This window comes from Ailuropoda melanoleuca, chromosome 7, assembly GCF_002007445.2.
Source record: "Ailuropoda melanoleuca isolate Jingjing chromosome 7, ASM200744v2, whole genome shotgun sequence".
In the NCBI taxonomy this organism is placed as follows: domain Eukaryota; kingdom Metazoa; phylum Chordata; class Mammalia; order Carnivora; family Ursidae; genus Ailuropoda; species Ailuropoda melanoleuca.
This window is the reverse complement of record NC_048224.1, coordinates 82,912,635-82,936,494: the sequence shown is the minus strand read 5'-3', so window position 1 is coordinate 82,936,494 and position 23,860 is coordinate 82,912,635. Positions and strand designations below refer to the sequence as shown.

At 37.8% G+C, this 23,860-nt stretch overlaps 1 protein-coding gene across 22 annotated transcripts in view; it reads right to left on the bottom strand.

The window, feature by feature from the left end:
* CAB39L (calcium binding protein 39 like) overlaps nt 1-23,860 on the bottom strand; it is a 115,629-nt gene that overhangs the window by 41,935 nt on the left and 49,834 nt on the right. For all 22 annotated transcript variants that reach the window (XM_034665145.1, XM_034665158.1, XM_034665155.1 and 19 more), the window contains 3 exons: nt 22,187-22,328; nt 18,614-18,778; nt 2,342-2,460 (listed from right to left, as the gene is read on the bottom strand). In XM_034665145.1, the coding sequence (XP_034521036.1) occupies nt 2,342-2,460; nt 18,614-18,778; nt 22,187-22,297 (395 nt within the window). In that variant the 5' untranslated portion in view covers nt 22,298-22,328. The remainder of the gene's footprint in view (nt 1-2,341; nt 2,461-18,613; nt 18,779-22,186; nt 22,329-23,860) is intronic.

The window sequence follows — 23,860 nt, the reverse complement described above, 5'->3', positions numbered from 1 at the left end:
ACTTTGAAAAGACCTATGTGGCATTACAACCAAATACAGTGAATGGAACTTGTTAGGATCCTTAACTGAACAAACCAACTATGGAAATTTGGGGGAGGAGACAATCAAGGAAATTGGAGTATGGAGTACGTATTAGTCACTAAAGAATTATTGTTACTTTTTAAGTATAATAATTACAATGTGGTTATGTAAAATTTATCTTTTTATTTTTGCAATGCATATCAAAGTAAATTATTTAGGGTTGATAAATCGAGATTACATGAAGTTTTGGATTTGCTTTAAAATAGTCCAGCTAAAAAAGTCGGGGGAGGTGTTGGGGAGATAGATGAAACAAACACAGTGAAATACTGATTGTTGTTAAGATTGGGTGATGGGTACACAGGGTTTCTTTGTACTTTCTACTTTTGTATATGGTTGAAAATTTTTGATTAAAATTTTTAAAAATAGTATTATTAGGAGAAATTTNTTTTTTTTTTTAATTTTTTTAAGATTTTTTATTTATTTATTTGACAGAGTTAGAGACAGCCAGCGAGAGAGGGAACACAAGCAGGGGGAGTAGGAGAGGAAGAAGCAGGCTCACAGCAGAGGAGCCTGATGTGGGGCTCGATCCCGTAACGCCGGGATCACGCCCTGAGCCGAAGGCAGTCGCTTAACCGCTGTGCCACCCAGGCGCCCCTGGTTGAAAATTTTTGATTAAAATTTTTAAAAATAGTATTATTAGGAGAAATTTCTTATTTCAATATTAGACTTCTGGAACATCTTCCATTGGCTATGATTTTTTATGGATCACTGAGAGTAGTTTTTTTTTTTTTTAATATTTTATTTTTATTTATTTGACAGAGAGAGAGACAGCCAGCGAGAGAGGGAACACAGGCAGGGGGAGTGGGAGAGGAAGAAGCAGGCTCATAGCAGAGGAGCCTGATGTGGGGCTCGATCCCAGAACGCCGGGATCACGCCCTGAGCCGAAGGCAGACGCTTAACCGCTGTGCCACCCAGGCGCCCCCACTGAGAGGAGTTTAAGTGACTTTATCCTCAAGTTCTCTCAGTAACTTAGAATGTCACTTGCCTGGGCCAAGAGAAAAGTTCATTCAGAGAAAGTCTTTATTTATAATCTTCTCATAAAATTTGGGTTTCAAATCCTTCATACCATGTTTTGTATCCTATTTCCAGATGATTATCTTTGATGAGCAAATATAAATTTCTTCCTTCCCTTTCTTTTCCTTTTTCCTTTCCTTTCCTTTCTTTCCTTTCCTTCCTTCCTGGTTAGAATTAGGTTCAATACAGAATGATACTATCATTTTCCTAAATAACATCAGTTTGATTTGTAAATGTCCCAATCAAGTTTTGTCTTGTTTAAAATTGTCCATATGTTTCTATGGGAATTGCAGCTCTTAAGAGGAACAGTGATAATAATTTCTTAGGTTAGTAGTTACTGAGTACCGTGTACTAGATGCTGTGCTTCATAAGCTTTATCTCACTGAAGACTCCTAACAACCTACTGATGTAGGTATTATTATTGACTCCATATTGCAATGAGGAAACCAAGACATAAGGAAGTTAAATAACTTGCCCAAGGTCTTAGAGTACGTAAATGGCAGAACCCTGGCTGAAAACACCAGTCTCTCTGATGGTGCAAAGTCAATGGCATATAATGAAACATCATTTTAGTGTGAAGGTAATATAAATTTTACTTTTATTTTACAGATAAGAAAACTGAGGTTTGGAAAGGTGCAGTGTCTTGCCTAAGATTGCAGAACCAGGAGGTGCAAGAGACAAGAAAAAGGAATAATCACAGAACAAAAACGAATTCTTATAAATTAAAAATAAAAGTAGCTGAAATGAAAATTCAATAGGGTTTATCTTCAATTAAATGTAAAATTAACATCTTCCAACACATAAAAAGAGATGAAAAATAGAAGAACTAAGAAATCAATCCTGGAGATTCAACTCTGACTAACAGAAATCTAAAAAGTGAGAACACAGAAAATGGAAGGGAAGAAATTTTCAAAGAAACAATATGTGACAGAGAACATTAGTGATCCACTGAAATTCACTGTCCTCTTCTTCCTGGACACTAGACAACATTTCTCAGATTTCCTTAAGAATTAAGGGGCCAAATGACTAAGTGATCTCACATGGAATGTGAAAGGAAGTAATGTGAGCCATTTCCAGGCATGGCTGATCATTTCTCCCATGTATTTTCGCCTTCCTGTGAGCTGAAATGGCAAAGCTGAACAGAGGGATCTTAGGAACCAACTGTGCCACCCAGCAGCCCCAGTGCTGTATACTTTTAACAACTATTCTATACTCAAACCTACTTTAAAGGAAAGCATGTACCTACCCTTTGAGGAGCATAAACAGGATATGAGGATGCGCGCTAATGTACTCCACAGTAGGACTCCGAGTACCTATCTGTCTTCTCAGGATGTTGTTAAATATCTGGGTCACATCTTTTTTTCCCTATTAAAGAAACAAACCACCATTAAATTGTACAATTGAAATAGGTGAATTATATGGAGTGTAAGTTTTCTCTCAAAAGCTGTTTACACATACACACACATAAAGAGAAATAGCACTGTTCTTTGTAATATCCAAAAACATTAATTTAATTTTTTTAGTGATTCAACATTTATATACAGTATAAAATGATCACCATTAGTTACCATCTCTTATTATTCAGTTAATACAATATCATTATATTCCTTGTGCTACACATTCCATCCCCATGACCTATTTATTTTATTAATTTATTTTTTAAATTTATTCTTGTCATACATCTTTAGTCAGCTGTGCTTTCAAACACTCAGAGTCTACAAAACGGATGCAGCTCTTTTCCACAGGATTTGCACTTGGTTAATTGAACAACTAGAAGTCTATTTCTCACATTTGTAAATGAAATGGCACAGAAGAATTCAAAATAGTAGTGAATATGATACAACTGAATTCCTTATGCTTTTTTACCTTTTAGCTTTATATAAGAAGAAAATTATGATTAACATTTTTAAACCATCTTAAATAAGGAGAGAAAATAGATGAAGAAAACAAAGGTTTTAGCAAATGTAGGTTGGAATCAAATTCCTTTTTCTTAAATGTACTTTTTAGTAATTTTTCCCTCCACTTTATCCATTTCCATTCCAAGTTGGTGAATTTAAAAAAAAAAAAAAAGAACGTGATTTTTGTATTAGTTGGATACATATTTTAAGTGATCCTAAGAAACCATATCTAGCTTAGAGGAATAGAGAGGACCACTCGATCCTAGTAGCCTGAGGTAGAGGAACTGTAGCCAGTCTTGGATAGGACTTTTAGAGTCCTCATTTCCAAGATACCACTCTCACACACCCTACAACCTGAGGCTCGCCTCCTTCTCCAACTGAAGCTCTGAACTGAACAGGAGTTTTTTATTTTTATGTTTTTTAAGATTTTGTTTATTCATTTGGGGGGGGGAAGGAGAGTGAGAGCATGAGCAGGGAGAAGAGGGAGAAGAAGGAGGCTCCCGGCAAGCAGGGAGTCCAATGTGGGGCTTGATCCCACGACCCTGGGATCATGACTTGAGCCAAAGGCCCACACTTAACCGACTGAGCCCCCCAGGCACCCTGAGTTTTTTGTTTTTTAAGATTTTATTTTTAAGTAATCTCCACACCCAATGTGCAGCTTGAACTCACAACCCTGAGATCAGGAGATGAATGTGCTTCTGCCTAACCCAGCCAGGTGCCCCCAACAGGAGTTTTTCATATTAAAAAAAAGAAGAAAAAAAAAAGGACAAGAATGACATTCCATTGTCAGTTACTATGGCCCTGATTCTGGCCTTCATCTCTCAAATGAACTGTTAAAGAGAATCTTCCAGTTATGTCCTCCACTTCAAAGCTTTTCCTTCCTTTCTTTTTGTAGCTAAATCTTAGTCATCCTGTAACCCAGCGCAGAGGTGCCAAGAGCACCTGGCTCCAGGGTTCCCAAACAGACCAGGTTCAGCCACTCATCGCTGACAAAATCCAAAGGCAGAGAGATGAGTGGTGGTGAAACAAGAAAGGAATTTATTTCAGTGAGGTCAACACAGGGAAGATAGTGGACTAGTGTATCAAAGACTATCTCCAAAGTGCTGAACCTACTACTGGGTTTATATAAGGAAAATGTGGGACAAAGTTTGGTGGGTATATGTAGGTAAGCAGTAAAGATCATTGTCTTGGGGTCAATCACGTGTGGTCTTGCTGACATCGGGACAGACCTTTTTGCTTGAGGGGGTAGTTCCAGTTCCCATCACGGGATGCTTTGCCTGCAGGGATCTTTTGCCTGAGTTAAGAGATAAGCTGGAAAGAAGAACTTCATCAATTAGAAAGTACAGACAGGTCAAAATGGAGGCTGTTGAAGTCCTCTTTCAATCCTACAGATTCAGTTCAGAAGTATTCACCTCTAGGATAACTGCCCCTGTCTGTGTGACAACATCTTTGCCTACATAGACCAGTACCTCCTCTTCCCTGTCTACCCCTACCTCCATCTCCACCGCGGTCATAGCAGCTAACATTAAGTGCTTACTCTGTGCCAGGCACTTATACTAAGAACTTTACATGTATTTTCCAATCCTCATAACAACCTTATAATGTACACTTTATAAGTAAGGAAATTAAGGACTAGTGAGGTTATCTTATGCAGGTGGGATGTGGGACAGCCAGGACTCCATCCAAAACTGATGGAACCCAGAGTCTGGGTTCTTGGCCATTATACTAAACTGATTCCAACACTGAACACATTAAACTGGAATGAATGAATTTTGTCTCTAACTCCCTCATCACACTGTTAGCTCCCAAGGACAAGCCATACTTCAATGCCCGTACTAGGGCCTGCTATATAGTAGGCATTCAATATTTATTCGACTGATTTATTATTTTAGAAGCGTAGTCATCCATAAACGCTTTATCACAAATCTAGACCACTAAATCTCATGTATCTATTAATGTGGTACTTTTTTAATACCAAAAGAAGACACTAAGATTATTCAATTAATTACTCAATCTTAAAGCTACTAGTCATATAAAATATGGACTAAGTACTGATTAAGAATACTAATAAATATGTAGAAAAATATTCTTAAAGGATTCACTTTATCAAAAATTAGCTTGAAATGGATCACAGACTTAAATGTAAAACATAAAACTATAAAACTTTTAGAAAAAAAAGAGGAAAATCCTCAGGATCTAGAGTTAAGCAAATAATTCTTAAACCTGACACCAAAAGCACAACCGAGAAGGCAAAAAACTAGTCAGTTGGACTTCAGCAAAATTCAGCACTTCTGTAAAAGATCTTGTTAATAGGATGAAAAGAGAAGGTACAGACGGGGAGAAAATACTTCAAACCATATATCTGACAAAAAACTAGTGCTAGAATATGTAAAGAAGCCTCTGAATTTAGTAGTATAAAATACAAACCAATGAAAAAGTGGGCAAAAGACAGGAAGAGACACTTCACCGAAGAGGCTCTACAGATGGCTACCAGCACATAAAAGATGTTCAACAAAATTAGCCATTAGGGAAATGCAAATTAAGATCACCGGGAGATATTACTACATCTGCCTATCAAAAGGACTAAAAAATAAATAATGACAACATCAAATGCTGACAAAAATGGAAAGAAACTATACTTGTACGTTGTTGGTGGAGATCTAAAATATAGAGTCAATCCGGAAAACAATTTGGCAATTTCTTAAAAAACTTAACATGTGGGGCGCTTGGCTGGCTCAGTCATTTGAGCAACCGACTCTTGGTTTTGGCTTAGGTCATGCTCTTAGAGCCCTGGGATCAGGCCTCAAGTTGGGCTCTGTGTTGGGCGTGGAGCCTGCTTGAGGGTTTTCTGGCTCTGCCTCTCCCCCTGCTCTCTCTCTTACTGAAGTAAATAAATAAATCTTTAAAAAAATAAAATAAGGGGCACCTGTGGTGGCTCCATCAGTCAAGTGGCTGCCATCGGCTCAGGTCATGATCTCAGAGTCCTGAGATGGAGCCCCGTGTCGGGCTCACGGAGCAATGGGGAGCCTGCTTCTCCCTCTCCCTCTGCCTGCCGCTCCCCCTGCTTGTGCTCATTCTCTCTCTAATAAATAAACAAAATATTTAAAAAATAAAAAATAAAATAAATAAAATAAAATAAACACTTAACATGCAACTACTATACTAGCACTTCTGGTATTTATCACAGGGAGATGAAACCTGGCCATGATTGTTCACAGTGGCTTTATTCATAATAATCAAAAGCAGGAAACAACCTAGGAATCCTTCCACAGGTAAACGGTTAAATAAACTGGGCTATATACCCATACCAGGGACTCAGCAATAAAAAGGAATGAACTTTGAGATATGCAACAAATTGGATGAATCTTAAGAAATTACACTGAGTGAAAAATGCCAGTAACAAAAGGTTATACAAACTAAGTGTCCATCAACAGACAAATGGATAAGGAAGGTGTGGCATATTTATACTATGGAATATTACACAGCCTTAAAAAGGATAAGATTGTGCCATTTGAGACATGGATGAACATAAAGAGTATTATAATAAGTAATTAAGTCAGACTGAGAAAGACAAATACCACATGATTTTACTCACATGTGGAATCTAAAAAAAAAAAAATCCCACAAATGAGTAACAAATAAAATGCAAAATTAGACCTATACATACAGAGAACAAACTGATGGTCGCCAGAGGGGAGAAAAGTGGGGGGTTGGGTAAAATGGGTGAAGGGGAGTAGGAGATACAGGCTTCCAGATGTGGAATAAATAAGTCAAGACAGTATAATGAATATAGTCAATGATACTGTAACAGTGATGTATGGGAACAGATGGTAGCTACACTTGCAGTGAGCATAGCATAATGCATGAACTTAAGGAATCACTATGTTGTACACTTGAAACTAATATAACATTGTGTGTCAACTCAAAAAAAATTAAAAGATTACACAGTATATGGTTCCATTTACATTGAGATTACAGAATGGAGAACCGATTTGTGGTTGCTAGAGGTCAAGGATGGGGTAAGAGAGGTGAGTGGGTATAAAAGGGCAAGAGGAGGCATCTTTGTGGTGACAGAAATTTTCTGTATCTTGACTTTATCAATATCAATATCCTGGTCATGTCACTGCACTATGGTTTTGCAAGATTTTGCCATCAGGGAAACTGGGCAAGGTACATGAGATATCTGTATTATTTATTTTACAGAGTTTTCTTGTTGGAGCAAGCTGAAGGAAGAAAGCAGGGAAGTGCCCACTGGCTCTTCTGGGGAGACTGTAGCCAGCAACGAGATGCATGCTAATTAAAAGCCAGCACCTCAGACAGTAGCTTGTAAATTATGCATCAAACCGCTTCCAGGGAAAGACTGGGAGTTGGGTGTTTTTGTTGCGCTTCCTTTGTGCTAGCCTGGGAGAGGTGGGGATAGTTGCAACAAGTGCTCTTGCACCCATGAACAACTGCTCCTTTGTTTGCTATAGTCCTGTGGGACCCATGAATGCAAGCCCTGTTAGCTTTCATACATAGGTGATTTGGGGGACCATCCCTCAGTTGACAGCCTTAAAAGTTGGGGCACCAGATGTGTGGTCCAAACCCTTTGCTCCTCAAAGAAAAGCTGGGTGTTGGGGTTCCCCCCCAACTGTATGGTGCTATGCCAGGGGGTGGGGTTTATGGCCAGTGTGTCTCAGCCTTTGCTACCCATTTTGATGTGAATATTTTCTCAGTTGCTCAATGAATAGGAGTCACTTAGCTAATTTCTAGATTTCTTTCTGAGGGAATTCCTGCATGTGTAACTGTACATTCTGTTTAACCATAGGAGGAGGGAAATTCAGGAGTCTCCTATGTTACCATCTAAGTCCAGAGTCCCAGAATTTTTTTAAATGGTAAAATTCAATGCTAGTTCTCATATATTGCTGGTGAGGATATAAAGCAATTTAATAATACCTGACTGATGTCCTAGAATCTCAAATTGGGAAATCTAGCCTGAGAAAATAATCTTAAATAGCAATCTTAAATACAAAAGAAAGGTTTCAGACACAGAGACTTTTTTTTTTTGAGAGAGAGAGAGAACAAGCGTGCGTGTGTGAGCAGGGAAGGGGGGTGGGCAGACGGAGGAGAGAGAGAATCCTATGCAGGCTCCATTCCCAGCATGCAGCCTGATGTGTGTCTTGATCTCACGACCCTAAGATCATGATCTGAAGCCAAAATCAAGAGTCAGATGGTTAACTGGCACAGAAATCTTCATCATAGTGGTGATAATAAAGAGTTAGAAATAGTATGTCCAGAATTAGGCATGGTCACATAAATTATGGTATATGTAACTGGCAGAAATAAGAACATCAAAATGTTGGCAATGATTAAATACAAGAAAAATCTATGGCTAGCCATTGCTTTCACTTTATTCCATGGAGAGAAACAGAGAAGGGTAGAAATAAGGGAGAAAGAAAGAGAAGAATTAAGAAGAAAGGAAGGAAAGACAGCCAGGGAAGAAGAAAGAAGAATAAAAAAGGGGAGAGAGAGAGATTTAAAAAACAAAAACAACAAAAACAGACACATGGGAAAGGAAAGTTTATCTTCCTTTAAGAAAAACACACAATATAAAGTCCAAATTTTAACCAAAATTTAGGAGCTGAGTCTTCAATATTTAAAAGGATACTTTAGGATCAGTTGCTCTCATAATTTTAAAATATAAAAAACATTCATACTACTTCATGCTAAATGAATTTTATTTACACAGATGTTAAACTGTATAAGAGGTATAGCTGTAAATATAAATAAAATTTAAGTGAAAGAAGTCATCTGTTCTTCTCAAACCTTTCTAAACTCACAGTAATCCTGCACAATATCAATCCTCTTTGAAAAGTCATAAGAGCATGTTTTTCATACTTCCCAGTGAAACGCCACAAGAACATTTCCACACAGCATTCCAGTGAACAGTGGATATGAAGCTCCACAGAACTCTATCCAACTTTTACACAGAGGAAAACATTCTTCTGGTTCATTAGCAAATAATGTGCAGAGGCAAAGGAAGCCCCCCGTGGCTAACGAAAACAAGCTCTGATACCAGGAACAGCTTCTCAAATCAGAGGAAAGGATCAGAATGGAAAGGATTAAAGAAAACGTAAACAGGTACCAGATGATTAATGATAGTCCTTCCATAATACAGAACCTTTGCAGATATCCATTCATCACACTATACCCAACTGGAGTAAAACCTTAACTATTTCAAAACCAGTCTGCAGCAACCCTCAGACTGCTAGATTTCAAGCTCTGGATCTAGAAGTGGCCAGAAAAAAAAGAAAAAAAATTTTTTGATGGTAATGCAGCAACATCTAGAAATGCCCCAAAATGCCTGATATTAGCAGTAATTCTAAGACTACATATAATGTAACTGAACAGATGCCAAACCTGAAGAAGCACTTGCATTAAGCTGACAAATTCAAAAAGGTCAGCCCTAACATGAGACAGTCAATGATGAAGAATGATACACACAGAGTTATCAACTGGAATTAAATAAGGAAAGAGAAAAAGAGAGAAGAAAGAAGCAATGAATAGCAGGCACAGCAATTAGAAGTAACTGCTGATAAAGAGCACCCTTCACTGATGATAGAAGTAAGAGCAGGGGGGCGCCTGGTGGCTGAGTTAGTTGTCTGCCTTCGGCTCAGGTCCTGGGATCTAGTCCCTCATGGAGTCCCTCATCAGGCTCCTTCCTCACGGGAGCCTGCTTCTCCCTCTGCCTGATGCTTGCCCTGCTTGTGCTCTCTCTCTCTCTCTGACAAATAAGTAAATAAAATCTTAAAAAAAAAAAAAAAGAAGTGAGAAAGGCTAATAAGGGAGTAAAAGAGAGCAAAAGAAAACACCCATTTTAAAATTGCAGCCATTGACTTGTATATAGGATATATAAAGAATTCTCAAAATTCAACAACCAAATAAAAAGAGGGCAAAAGGTTTATATAGACAATTCACAGAAGAAGAGATACAGTAGCAAATAAACACACGGAAAGATGCTCAACATCATTAGACATTAAGGGAATGTAAATTAAAACCACAACATACCACTGACACTTACTTGAGTGGCTAAAATTAAAAAAAAAAAAAAACCCAAAGCTAAAAGCAAACAAACAAAAAACCCCAATGCTACCAAACAATCCTACTCCTGGGTATTTACAGAAGTGAAATGAAAACCTACATTTGCACATACAAATTGCATAAATGGTTATAGAGGTTTTATTTGTAACTGCTAAAAACTGGAAATCCCCCAAATATCTCCCAACTGGGGGATGGCTAAATGGTCTGTGTACATCCATGCATTGGAATACTACTCAGCAATAAAAAGGAACAAACTCCTTTAACCAGAGACGTAAAGGATCTATATTCTAGAAACTACAAATCACTCTTGAAAGACATTGAGGAAGACACAAAAAGATGATAAAACATTCCATGCTCATGGATCAGAAGAATTAACATAGTTAAAATGTCCATGCTACCCAGAGCAATCTACACTTTCAATGCTATCCCGATCAAAATACCAATGACATTTTTCAAAGAACTGGAACAAACAGCCCTTAAATTTGTGTGGAACCAGAAAAGGCCCCGAATTGCCAAGGAATTGCTGAAAAGGAAAAACAAAGCTGGGGGCATCACAATGGCGGATTTCGAGCTGTACTACAAAGCTGTGATCACAAAGACAGCATGGTACTGGCACAGAAACAGACACACAGACCAATGGAACAGAATAGAGAACCCAGAAATGGACCCTCAGCTCTTTGGGCAACTAATCTTTGATAAAGCAGGAAAAAACATTCAGTGGAAAAAAGATAGTCTCTTCAGTAAATGGTGCTGGGAAAATTGGACTGCTACATGCAAAAGAATGAAACTTGACCACTCTCTCACACCATACACAAAGATAAACTCCAAATAGATGAAAGACCTCAATGTGAGACAGGAATCCATCAAAATCCTAGAGAAGAACATAGGGAGCAACCTCTATGACATCGGCCATAGCAACCTTTTTCATGACACATCTCCAAAGGCAAGAGAAACAAAAGATAAAATGAACTTGTGGGACTTCATCAAGATAAAAAGCTTCTGCACAGCCAAGGAAACAGTCAAAAAAACTAAGAGGCAGCCCACGGAATGGGAGAAGATATTTGCAAATGACACTACAGATAAAAGACTGGTATCCAAGATCTACAAAGAACTTCTCAAACTCAATACACGAGAAACAAATAAACAAATCATAAAATGGGCAGAAGATATGAACAGACACTTTTCCAATGAAGACATACAAATGGCTAACAGACACATGAAAAAATGTTCAAAATCATTAGCCATCAGGGAAATTCAAATCAAAACCACACTGAGATACCACCTTACGCCAGTTAGAATGGCAAAGATAGACAAGGCAAGAAACAACAATTGTTGGAGAGGATGTGGAGAAAGGGGATCCCTCCTACATTGTTGGTGGGAATGCAAGTTGGTACAGCCACTCTGGAAAACAGTGTGGAGGTCTCTTAAAAAGTTAAAAATTGAGCTACCCTATGATTCAGCAACTGCACTACTGGATATTTACCCCAAAGATACAGACGTAGTGAAGAGAAGGGCCATATGCACCCCAATGTTCATAGCTGCATTGTCCNAGCTAAATCATGGAAGGAGCCGAGATGCCCTTCAACAGATGACTGGATCAAGAAGATATGGTCTATATATACAATGGAATATTACTCAGCTATCAGAAAGAACGATTTCTCAACATTTGCTGCAACATGGACGGCACTGGAGGAGATAATGCTATGTGAAATAAGTCAAGCAGAGAAAGACAATTATCATATGGTTTCTCTCATCTATGAAACATAAGAAGTAGGAAGATCAGAATGAGAACAAAGGGATAAAAGGGGGTAATCAGAAGGGGGAATGAAGCATGAGAGACTATGGACTCTGGGAAACAGACTGAGGGCTTCAGAGGGGAGGGGGGTGGTGGAATGGGATAGGCTGGTGATGGGTAGTAAGGAGGACATGTATTGCATGGTGCACAGGGTTATACGCAACTAATGAATCATGGAACTTTATATCAAAAACCAGGGATGTACTGTATGGTGACTAACATAATATAATAAAAAAATATTATATAAAAAAAAGGAACAAACTCCTGATACCCAGCAACAATACAGATGACTCCTAAATGCATTAGGCCAAGTGGAAGAAGCCAGACTCAAAAGGCCACATTTTGTGTGATTCCATTTCCACATTTGTTAAGGCAAATTATATGAGGACAGAAGATAGATGAGTGGTTGCCAGAGGCTGAGGGTAGGAAAAAGAACAGATTACAATGGGGGCATGGGAAAATTTCTGGGGTGATGGAATTGTTCTATATCACAGAACTGCTTGTTAAAAAGAGAGCATGTTACTGTTTGTAATTACACATTAATTTTTTAAAAATGAAACATAAGTGTAGCCATTGAAGTCATGTACTTCTCTCTTCTGCTCTCCTCTCTCTGTTCTGCTCCTGTACATGTTGGCTTGGGGGAGAGGGGTGGGGAGAGCTGAGGTGGGTAGGGCAAATGTTTGTGCTGAATTTCAGTAGCAGAGCTAGATAGGCAGAGCCGTGCGCAAGGGGTTGGGGGTGGGGAGTGTTCACTGCATGGACGGGTGCTTTGCAGGGGAACAAAATTCAAATTAAACTAATTTACAGATACTGGGAAAGTTTCAGAGAACCCAAGCACAGGCTAGCTCAGAATTAGTTGCTCTCAAATTTTTTCAGTATAATTATATTTATACATTACAAGAAATCCAATGCAGAGCTCCTTCCAAACCCCCTGGCCCTGTCTATCTCTTTCCCCATCTTCATTTCTTTCTGTCTTTTCTGCAGGCTGGCTTCCTCCACTTTTTTAGTTTACATGGTAGGAAACCTGACCACTGATGCAGAAATTACATGGAATATGGTTAGCTCCTAGTTAGAGACTAAGGTTCTATCTCAGTTTTAGTTCCAGAATCCTGCAGAATACTCTGGCCCTGCTTTGATCTGATGTCCACTAGTAGGCCAATTAGCTGTGTGTTGGGCAGGGTGTCATGCTGCGCAATAAGGTTGCTCCACTGTAACTACATGGGTAGGGAAGGAGGGACCCTTCCCCACAAAGCAGAGGGAATAAAACATTTTGTACATTATACAATGGTGTGAGCAGTCTTTACCTTTATGGCAGGTTACAGTCCTTAAAAAGTATGGTAAGGTCAAACTAAAATGGTCATTGTCTTAATTTTTATAGGGGAATACAACCAATTAACATGTTACACTTTTGATTAAGGGCCTGATGCCAAATACCATTTTAAATCATCCATAAACTATGTACTTTTACAGGATAAATGTTTCTAAACTTTATATTCATAAGTTTAAGAGGACGAGAGGGTAATGATAACATAAAATTCCATTCAATATGATATAGTATTTCCTCACCTGTAATTGTAAATTCTGTAACTTAATTTGTCTAATGACAGGTGCAAACTACATAAACAACAAAATAGACTCAAGACCAACTAGAATCAATGCCCTACACACATAGTAAGCATTTCAAATTGTTAAATGCATGAGGCACAGTCAAAGCTTATGTCTTAAGGCTTTATGATTTTTCATTCTTACAGTAATAAAACTAAAGGTGAGGGACCACTTTAAAGAGGGCCAAGGTACAGAAAAGGATTTTTAAAAAGGGACAGAAATTTCCAAAAATTTAGGACCATAAAATGGGAAATGAGAAGCTGATACTGGAGTACTTATTTTGCTGACTTTTTTTTTTAATGTAGCAAGAAATAATAATTAGAGATTAAACTACCACAGCAGAAAGTTCTCTGCTTCTTTGCACTGCTTTCTAATTCGATCTGAACAGATGACTTTGCATGCACCCTAGTTTTGCAAGGCACACCTGCCCTTAAAATGAATACATCAATAAAATTCATCCTTTGATCTCTTATCACATTGTGTTTCAAAACATCAGAGTCTGAAGCTGTGTCTTGATTAGCGGCCAAACCTCAAGAAACACAGCTCTGAGTTTGATCCTGAGCCCATAAAATCTGAAGAGTTGCAATCTCAGCCACAAGTCTTTTATTTTTTAACTTCATAATAATATGCAGAAGTGGTTCTTTTCTGTCAGCAATTTTAAGGTTTAAAGGATTAAAAATTTATGGTTGTAAAGTAATGAGATTTTCTTTTTAAACAATTTTAACTCAAAGGTCTGCCTGCTCACTAGCCCTTACTCACATACAGTAGGATCCTCTAGCACTTTCCCTACCCTGATGGGCCGCTTTGCTCTGGATTCCTGAAGGAGAAATGGGTTTGTCACACAGACTCCCAAGGCAGTTCCTGTACCCAACCTAAGCCACTGCCGTGGCCACCATCACTACTGTCAGCTCTGGATCCCAAACCCCTGCTCCAAGCTCCTCTCAAGCCTGTTCATGGCCTTGCCTTCTGCCACGAGTTATTTCCTCAACACTGTTTATCCCAAGTGTAGAAAACTGCCCCTTCTCCTTCTTCACTCAACCTATACTATTAGTCATAGTTCTTCTATCAAAGGTTTAAGGGTAACAAAGAATAAATATGGTACAGTGCAGAAACAATCTCAAATTGAATTCTATGTATTATTATTATTATTAAAGGCTTATCAATATTTTTTTAAAGATTTATTTATTCATTTGAGAGACAGAGAGAGAGAGAGAGAGCAAGCAGGGGGAGAGGGAGAGGGAGACAAGCAGACTCCCTGCTGAGCAGAGAGGCAGACACAGGGTTCGATCCCAGGATCCTGAGATCATGACCTGAGCCAAAAATCAAGAGTCTGAACCTCAACCGACTAAGTCACCCAAGTGCCCTGGTTTGTCAGCATTTCTGATCATCTTTCTCCTTAAGCTTCTTCCTCTGTCATGGTTCTGGAGTCTCTTTCCCTCACTCCAAAGCTTTCTTCTATTTTCCTTCTATTTCCTACACCTATTGATCTTAGCCAGAGGACATTTCTCAAATTTCTGTTACTTTACTCTGCAAAGGGAATCTAAGCTCTTCTCTTTCAGTCTTTTCCTTCCAGACATTGCTTAGAGACCTAACCTTCTACAACTAATAAAAAAGCCCATCTACCCATCTAGGTGTCTTCTAAACAAAACTTCATTTTTCTTTGTAAGGAATACTCCATCCTTTCAGGTTATTTGGTAAAAGCTACAGCCTATACCTAAATAATATTTTTTTTCTGCCTGTTAAAAACATATACCAGAAATTTTAGTCAAATAACTATTGTACTCTCCAACAAACCCCCAGGAGCGGCTATTCACTTACTAGAATGATTATCATCACTCTTGAATTATCTTCCAAACAATTTACTAATTCCTCAAGAAAAGTGGCTTATTGCTGGGCTCAGAACATCTTCCTTTGGTCTAATTTCCTTACTTTTTTTTTTTTTAAGATTTTATTTATTTATTTATTTGACACAGAGAGAGACAGCCAGTGAGAGAGGGAACACAAGCAGAGTGAGTGGGAGAGGAAGAAGCAGGCTTCTAGCGGAGAAGCCTGATGTGGGGCTCGATCCCAGAACGCTGGGATCACGCCCTGAGCCGAAAGCAGACGCTTAACGACTGAGCCACCCAGGTGCCCCTAATTTCCTTACTTCTGCTTCAATCTCTCATTCTCATGCCTACATTCATTCATTCACTCAACCAACCAGTGTACATGGCACAAAGTGTGGGAAACAGGTTCCTAGAACTTAAGATACGTTCAATCCAGAAGGGACTGTAGCAGTTTCACCTATGAACCGGGACACGAGGAGGACAGAGTTCTGTGTGATTAGAGTGAGCTCTAAAGTTAGGACGAATTTTATCAAGTTGTCACTATCTTATATGGATACTTTAGGCTTGAGGTGGAAAGTTGGTGCTTGCAGGCTAACCATAAGGACCTCCAGTCCATAGAGATACATAGCATATTTTCTGCAAGAAAGCTAATAATGCTGCTGCTTTTCTGAAAATATTATATATAGCCAATGGAGTTGAAGTGTCCTCAATTTTAACTGCTTTCCATTTGTTCATTCAACTAAGAAGTATTTATAAGTGTCTATTTTTTATGGGCTTAAGAAGGACAGCTGCATCTACTGAATATCACATTCATTTAGTACTATGTTCTAGGCATCATGTTAAATCAGTTCAATGAACAAAGTCAAGAACTGTCTGGTCAATTATACTTCAATAAAGCTGAAAACAAAAAGAACTGTCTGCTCTTTTATTACCACAATAACAGATCTTCATAATGATAGTTGTGAATCAACAGTAAAAAATTATAGCTAGAATATTATTTGGAGAGGGGCAAGTATATAATGTATTTTATAGAGAAAATGTAATCCACAAAAGTAATGTATTTGACTTTCTGCATTTGAAGAATTAACCTTCAGTTACTCAGAAAATGAAAATATGCAGAAAGATACTTCTTTCCCCGAAGATTCCAGAGAGTAGAAGTTCACTCTACTTGATAACATGTAAGTCAACTTTTAGGCCATTGAATGTCTTCATTCAAAAATAATTTTTAAAGTGAATTTCCTCTGTAAATTTATTTATTTTCAGTATCCATGTAAAATAAGGGAAACTTGTATAAGTAATTCTTATTGTTCCTCTTTTGTTATCTGAGCAAAGTTGTAAGGTACCCAAAGTCTGTCTTGATGTACACCTAGCTCCCTAATTCTCGGATGGCACCTTGAAGCTACATACTCTGTGGCTGCTCAAGACTTCGCTAGTTCACTGGACCTGGTGACATCTCAGCTCATCCTTCAAAATATAACCATCCTTGATACTCTTTCCAGCATCCAACTGCAAACTGGGCTAATTTCATAAACTAACTCAAGCTAACACATTAATTAATGATAATAATAGCTTAATACATTTCTACTTTCAGGGAAATCCGCAAAACAATAGGAGATATATAGAAATTTAATACTGTAATCCAAGAATAGGGCGTATTTTTCCCATTTATGATCACTGACCAATTAAATTTAAACTTGAATTAATAAAAAAAATCACGGATTATAACAAAAATAAACTAGTTTACATTTAACTTTATTTTGAGGAAGGGAGGAAAATGAGAATATACTACCTGACATTTATGTATGGTCTGCACATGTATTTATTGTTCTTATATAGCATATATACATACATATATTTTTATTCAGTTTAATATTTAAAACAGTGCTGTAAATTCATACTTTTCCTATTTTAGAGATGACAAAAGTCAGTCTCAAAGAGGTTACATTACTGACTATCAAATAGCATGGCAGAGACTCTAAACAATTCTAATCCCAAGTATCTTTCCACTATGCACAACTCCTATAAGCGTTCGTAATATCTCATTTGAAACTGAATAAAAGAAACATGAAAATACACAGATGCAATGATAAAACTACATTTCATTCTGCATACGGCCGGTTTAAAAAGTAAGGAGTAAGATGGGGTGGGACAGTGAGCGAGCCAGGCAAGAGGAAAAAGTAGGCAAAGAGATTATTGAGTAGAAATGTCCAAGGTAGAGAATAGGTAAGAGAGGGAACGAAAGAAAAAGACAGGTGTGTCTGAAAGGAAGGGTGAGTTGAAGTCTGGACTCTCTGGGGTCCTCCACTCAGTGCTGTATCCAGCCAGCACACCTGGCTTCACATCTCCGGAGCAGTCTTGCTCTGTATTCCTCCTCCTTGGCTCCAGCCAGCCAAAAATCTTCCCCCATTTAAGCTGTCCAGGGAGCTGTGGGTTAGTATTTCCACAGATCCCCAGAGCCCTGACCTTATCTTGGTCTAATCGCTGTAATCACCATAATTAGTTTTCTTTTCACTTCCTCGGTGATAAAAGCTATTTCAGAAATCGGCATTTTCTTCCATCTCTGAGAATCAGTGGAAACCGGAGCACTTAGTATGATGATAGTAACAGAACAACGAATCAAAGCCAAGACTTCCATCACCGAAACAGCCAATGGTCAAACTTGCCTCACAGACACGCTGTTTACCGAAAAACCACTGTTCTCAGTTAGATATACTGTAGATAATAAAATGCCTACACCTATTCACCACTCACATTTCTAAGTTTTTGTTTTATTTAGTTCCCTTATTATTCAGGTAAATTAGGTGTAACTGCTTTCAAAATGAGGTAAGTATCCTATATTGCTAGCATTCAACAAACTTCTGAAATCACTGGTATAATCTTTTAATTAAATGAACAGGCCTGAGAGACACTGACTTTGAATCCCAGCTTAGGCTCTTGTGACTGAACAAATTACTTAATAGCTTTGAACTTCAGGTTCTTCATCTATAAAACGAGGCTAATCATATAGTACCAATCACACAGGTAGTTTTAAGAAGGAAAGGAGATGAGTGCTTGGAACTGTACGACATGTAGTAAGCACTCAGTGTTATCTCTTACTATTACCATTATTATTAATGGCCACTAAGCTTGCCACCTGGCTGCAGAACACTTAACCATAAGATACCTTCTTACTTTATTAAAGAAATTTGAGAAGTTTTAGAAAAATACTGGGTTTTTATGTAATAGATGAACAGTAATAATAGAGAGTCAAATATTTATGATTATATACACTAAACTTGCAAAGCAGCAGCAGCATCCTTTTACAGAGGGTTTACCTCGAAGTCTATGAGCTGTAGGTCAGCAATCAGTGTCACCAGCAGCCCACTATTGTAGAGCTCTTGTGCGAGCTGGGCCACAACTTCTGTGGGGGGCTCCTTGTCATTTGTGCCACACAGAATCTCTTTCATTGCTTGCAGTGATTTCGACACTTCCTCTGAAGCCTGGTGACCAAAAAATATGCTCATAGTGAAGAGGAATGAAAATTTTTAGGCCATAAACAAACACAAAAAACCCCATTTCTTGGAATCTGTTTATTTATGATCAAAGAACACTGTGCAGTTACAAGCAAACAAAAAACTGTTTCATAGACATTGCTTTTTTTATTTTGGCAAACATTGCAAAAATTTATTTATATAAAAAAACTCTAGTATTTCTATTTGGTCAACACAATCGAAACATTCTTCCTTTTTTTAAAGATTTTATTTATTTATTTGACAGAGATAGAGACAGCCAGCGAGAGAGGGAACACAAGCAGGGGGAGTGGGAGAGGAAGAAGCAGGCTCATAGCAGAGGAGCCTGATGTGGGGCTCGATCCCATAACGCCAGGATCACGCCCTGAGCCGAAGGCAGACACTTAACCGCTGTGCCACCCAGGCGCCCCTGAAACATTCTTCCTTTAAAACATATTCAGACATAGTCTAATCTAGTCATCAGCTATAAATTTTACTCTTAAAAATTAAAATAAAATGACTTGTTTTGAAAACTTATTAGAAGCTACAGGTCTTTATTAAAAGCATTTGTTAAACTTTTTCAACAAATTCATATTACTCTGATTTTTTAATGACTATGTAATAAAACTGAATTGTCAAAATGCACAATCAGGGGCGCCTGGGTGGCACAGCGGTTAAGCGTCTGCCTTCGGCTCAGGGCGTGATCCCGGCGTTACGGGATCGAGCTCCACATCAGGCTCCCNNNNCAGGCTCCTCCGCTATGAGCCTGCTTCTTCCTCTCCCACTCCCCCTGCTTGTGTTCCCTCTCTCGCTGTCTGTCTCTCTCTCTCTGTCGAATAATTAAATAAAATCTTTAAAAAAATGCGTAATCAAATTATCAAAACCCATTAAAGTTTGTTAATTCACTTGTCTCTCCCACGTAATCATCACCTTTTTTTTGCTTTCTATAAAACTTAAAAACAACAAATGTTTCTCTTTTTTTTTCTTTTTCTTTTTTTTTAAAGATTTATTTTATTTATTTGACAGAGAGAGAGACAGCCAGCGAGAGAGGGAACACAAGCAGGGGGAGTGAGAGAGGAAGAAGCAGGCTCCCAGCAGAAGAGCCTGACGTGGGGCTAGATCCCAGAACGCCAGGATCACACCATGAGCTGAAGGCAGATGCGCAACGACTAAGCCACCCAGGCGTCCCAACAAATGTTTCTATATTGTAAAGAGTAACCGGGAAATCCACAGAAATAGAAAGTAAAGGAGTCGGTACTCAGACCTGGGGAGGGGACAGTGAGGAATGACTGCTAACCGGTACAGGATTTCTTTTGGGGGTTGAGAAACTATTCTTGAATTAGATATTGGTGATGGATGTAGAATTTGTGAGAATACTAAAAATCAGTGAATTGCACACATTAAAGAGGCGAATTATATAGGATGTGAATTTACTCAATACATCTTTTTAAAATTAATACAGGTGAGCAAAAGAGAACAGGCCAAAAAGTTAACAATTTAATCTGCTGAATATTTTAAAAGAAATACAGTTTTATTGCTTTCAAGTATAGTTCTGTAATCATTATGACTGAAGGAAATAAACTAAGGCAAGTTAAATATAAATAAATAATTCATAGCAGCATGATACTGCTTTAAAAAAGTAATTTCCAGATACATCGCATGATCTGACTGAAACAATCCTTAATTTATTAAAGGTTGGAAGTTTCTTCAAGTGTGAGATTTATCCACATGGACTTTAAATTATATGTAGTTAAGAATAATTATAAAGCAAACATCTGTGTGACCCTAACACAGGTCAAGAACAGAATACTTCCGGAAACCCTTAAGTCAGCGGAATGCAACCTTTTCAACCTAGAAGTAAATATTTTTATGTTTTTGACAACAATCATTTATTTACTTTACTTTATAGTTTTCTTACCTGTTTTTGCATCCCTAAACAATGTAGTGTAGCTCTGCCAACTTTGAACTTTTTACAATAGTAGCCGTAACCTTTCATGAGGTGCCTCTTCCACTATCACATGTGTGAGATCTACCCACGCAGCCGCAGGGAGGTGGCAGCACTCTAATTTTCATTACTCTCAGGTACGCCATGGATGGCTGGACCACAGTTCATCAGTTCTACCTCTGATGGACATTTAGGTGATTTCCACTGAGGGATTATTATGAACAGCGACACATGCACACCGTTGTACATGCATCCTGGTTATCGCTAGAGTTTATATCTATGAGTATAAACATATTTGACAGGTGATTTGACAGGTGACAGGTTTCCAAAGCAGTGACACCAATTTATACTTTGTCCCTCACAGTGGGGGAAAGTCCTCATTGCTCTCCATCCTCGTCAACACTTAGTATCATCAGACATTTTTCATTTTTGCCAAAATAGTGGGTGTGTATTAGGAATGTATGTGGTTTTGGGGCGCCTGGGTGGCACAGTGGTTAAGCGTCTGCCTTTGGCTCAGGGCATGATCCCGCCGCTATGGGATCGAGCCCCACATCAGGCTCTTCCGCTATGAGCCTGCTTCTTCCTCTCCCACTCCCCCTGCTTGTGTTCCCTCTCTCGCTGGCTGTCTCTATCTCTGTCGAATAAATAAATAAAATCTTTAAAAAAAAAAAAAAGGAATGTATGTGGTTTTAATTGGCCTTTTCCTGACTACTCGTGAAAATGAGTATCTTTTTATGTTTTTTTCCCTGTCTTTTGCCATTTAGATTTACTCTTTTATGAAGGTCATTTCTTCTTTCTAACTGAGCCAATATTTGGCTCAATATTACAAGTACACGAGAATTAAAAATACACTTCCACATCCTTTACAAGATGCAGGATAAAAAATAATATTTCTACATCCCTACAAAAATCCAAGATTGTTTATACACTGGGATAGAAAGCTACTGTGAACTGAAGGAGATTTATTTTATTGATCTCTTAAGTCTTGCCATAAGCTACCCAGTCACTTTAGAGAGAAACTGAACATGTAGGGTCCAACACCCCATGGAAGAAATAAAATACAAAAAAAAAAAACCCTTACCTATGAGGAAATCCTGCTTAGTAGGATTTAAAAATGTTTAAATGTTAAAATGTTAAAATGAGGTTGCACTGTTGTAGAAACTATCAGGTGATCTTTAAATAAAAATGTCAGTTTAATATTATATACCAGTGTAACCCCTTAGATCTTTAAGCTCAGTTAGAGGGATCCAAGTTTGGTCAGAGGCTTAAGACAGTGAACCAAGGGTTCAAGGTGAAAGATTCAACAATTGCATAAAACCTGAAATCAATTTACATGTATTTATAGAGATCTTATGTGCACATCACAGACCATATTTCGGATTCTTCATCAAGCGTCTACATTGGTTTTTGGTTTTGGAATGTATGCATTTGAATAATAATATTTTAGTTCATACCTTGTCGGTTTTTTTGTCTTGCTTTTCCAAAATGGCCAAGTTGTCTTTCAGAGCTTTCACAATTTCTGCTGGATTTTTGTGTGATTTACTAAACAAAGGCATTTTTTTCATCTATAGAAATCTCTTCTTCCAATACAGAATACTAAAAACAAACAAATAAGCAAACGAGAATCATGAATTTAACTTTTTAAAATTTTTTCTCAAGTTTTTATTTACATTCCAGTTACTTAATATAAGTGTAATGTTAGTTCGTGGTGTATAATATAGTGATTCAACACTTCCATACATCACCCAGTGCTCGTCACAAGTGCCCTCCTTCATCCCCATCACCTATTTCACCCATTCCCCCACCACCTCCCCTCTGGCAATCATCAGTTTGTTTTCTATGGTTAAGAGTCTGTTTCTTGGTTTGCCTCTCTCTCTCTTTTTTCCCCTTTGCTCATTTGTTTTGTTTCTTAAATTTCACATATGAGTGAAATCATATGGCATGTCTTACTCTGACTTATTTCACTTAGTATAATACTCTAGTTCCATCCATGTTGCTGATGGCAAGATTTCATTCTTTTTATGGCTGAATAATCCTCCATTGTGTATATCTATATACCACATCTTTATCCATTCATCAACTGATGGACACTTGGGCTGCTTCCATAATTTGGCTATCGTGGATAATGCAGCCATAAACATCAGGGTGCAGGTATCCCTTTGAATTAGTCTTTTTGTATTATTTGGGTAAATACCTAGTAGTGTGATTGCTGGACTGTACGGTAGTTCTATTTTTTAACTTTGTGAGGAACCTCCAACCTGTTTTCCAGTGTGGCTGCACCAGTTTGCAATGAATTTAACTCTTAATGTGATTAAATTGCTATACCAAAATGTCTCATATGTTTTCAATAACCTTAATTCAGTAATTTGAAACATTAATATTGATCAAACTAAAATGAGTTTCATCAATTTTTACACCAAATTTAAATATATATAAATATTTTAAGACAGATATTTTAAAAACTTTGCCTAAAAGTTTTTACTCAAAATTTAAAATTTTTTTCTACAACACAAATACAAGGATTAGGGAAAGAGTCTCAACAGGAAAAGGAGTACTTTTACAGAATAAGCGATATTTAAAACTAGAATTTTTAACTAAAGAGAATGCTGTTGCTGTGGCTGACGACGACAGTAACGATGGTGATAGATCAAATAAAACATGTAAAACAAAAGTGAGATTAGAGTCCACATACTGTGGTAAGGCAATATTTAATGCTACCCATGACAATCACAAAATCGCAACATAAAATTTTTAAAAATCTAATATGTTTTTTATTTACTCTTCAAACATTCAGCTGGCCATACTCACTGAGGAAATGAAGACCACCATGGTGGAGGGTGAGGAAAGTGAGGAAAAGGAGTATTAATTCTTGTTTTTGAGAACATCTATTTACATAGAGCAGAGAAAGCTAAATATAGCTACCATTGCCCTACTGCAATGTAAGTATTTAGGGAGAAAATCATAATTGAAGTCTCCAGTTAGCAGAGGCATAGTCATGTACTTCATAGTTACTGGCAAAAATATTTCAAACCTTACAGAAACAGGACATCATAAATCAAAGTCTTCCATTAAAACAACTGCTCAGAGATAATAAATATATCAGTTTGGTGTATGTTCCTCCTGAATTT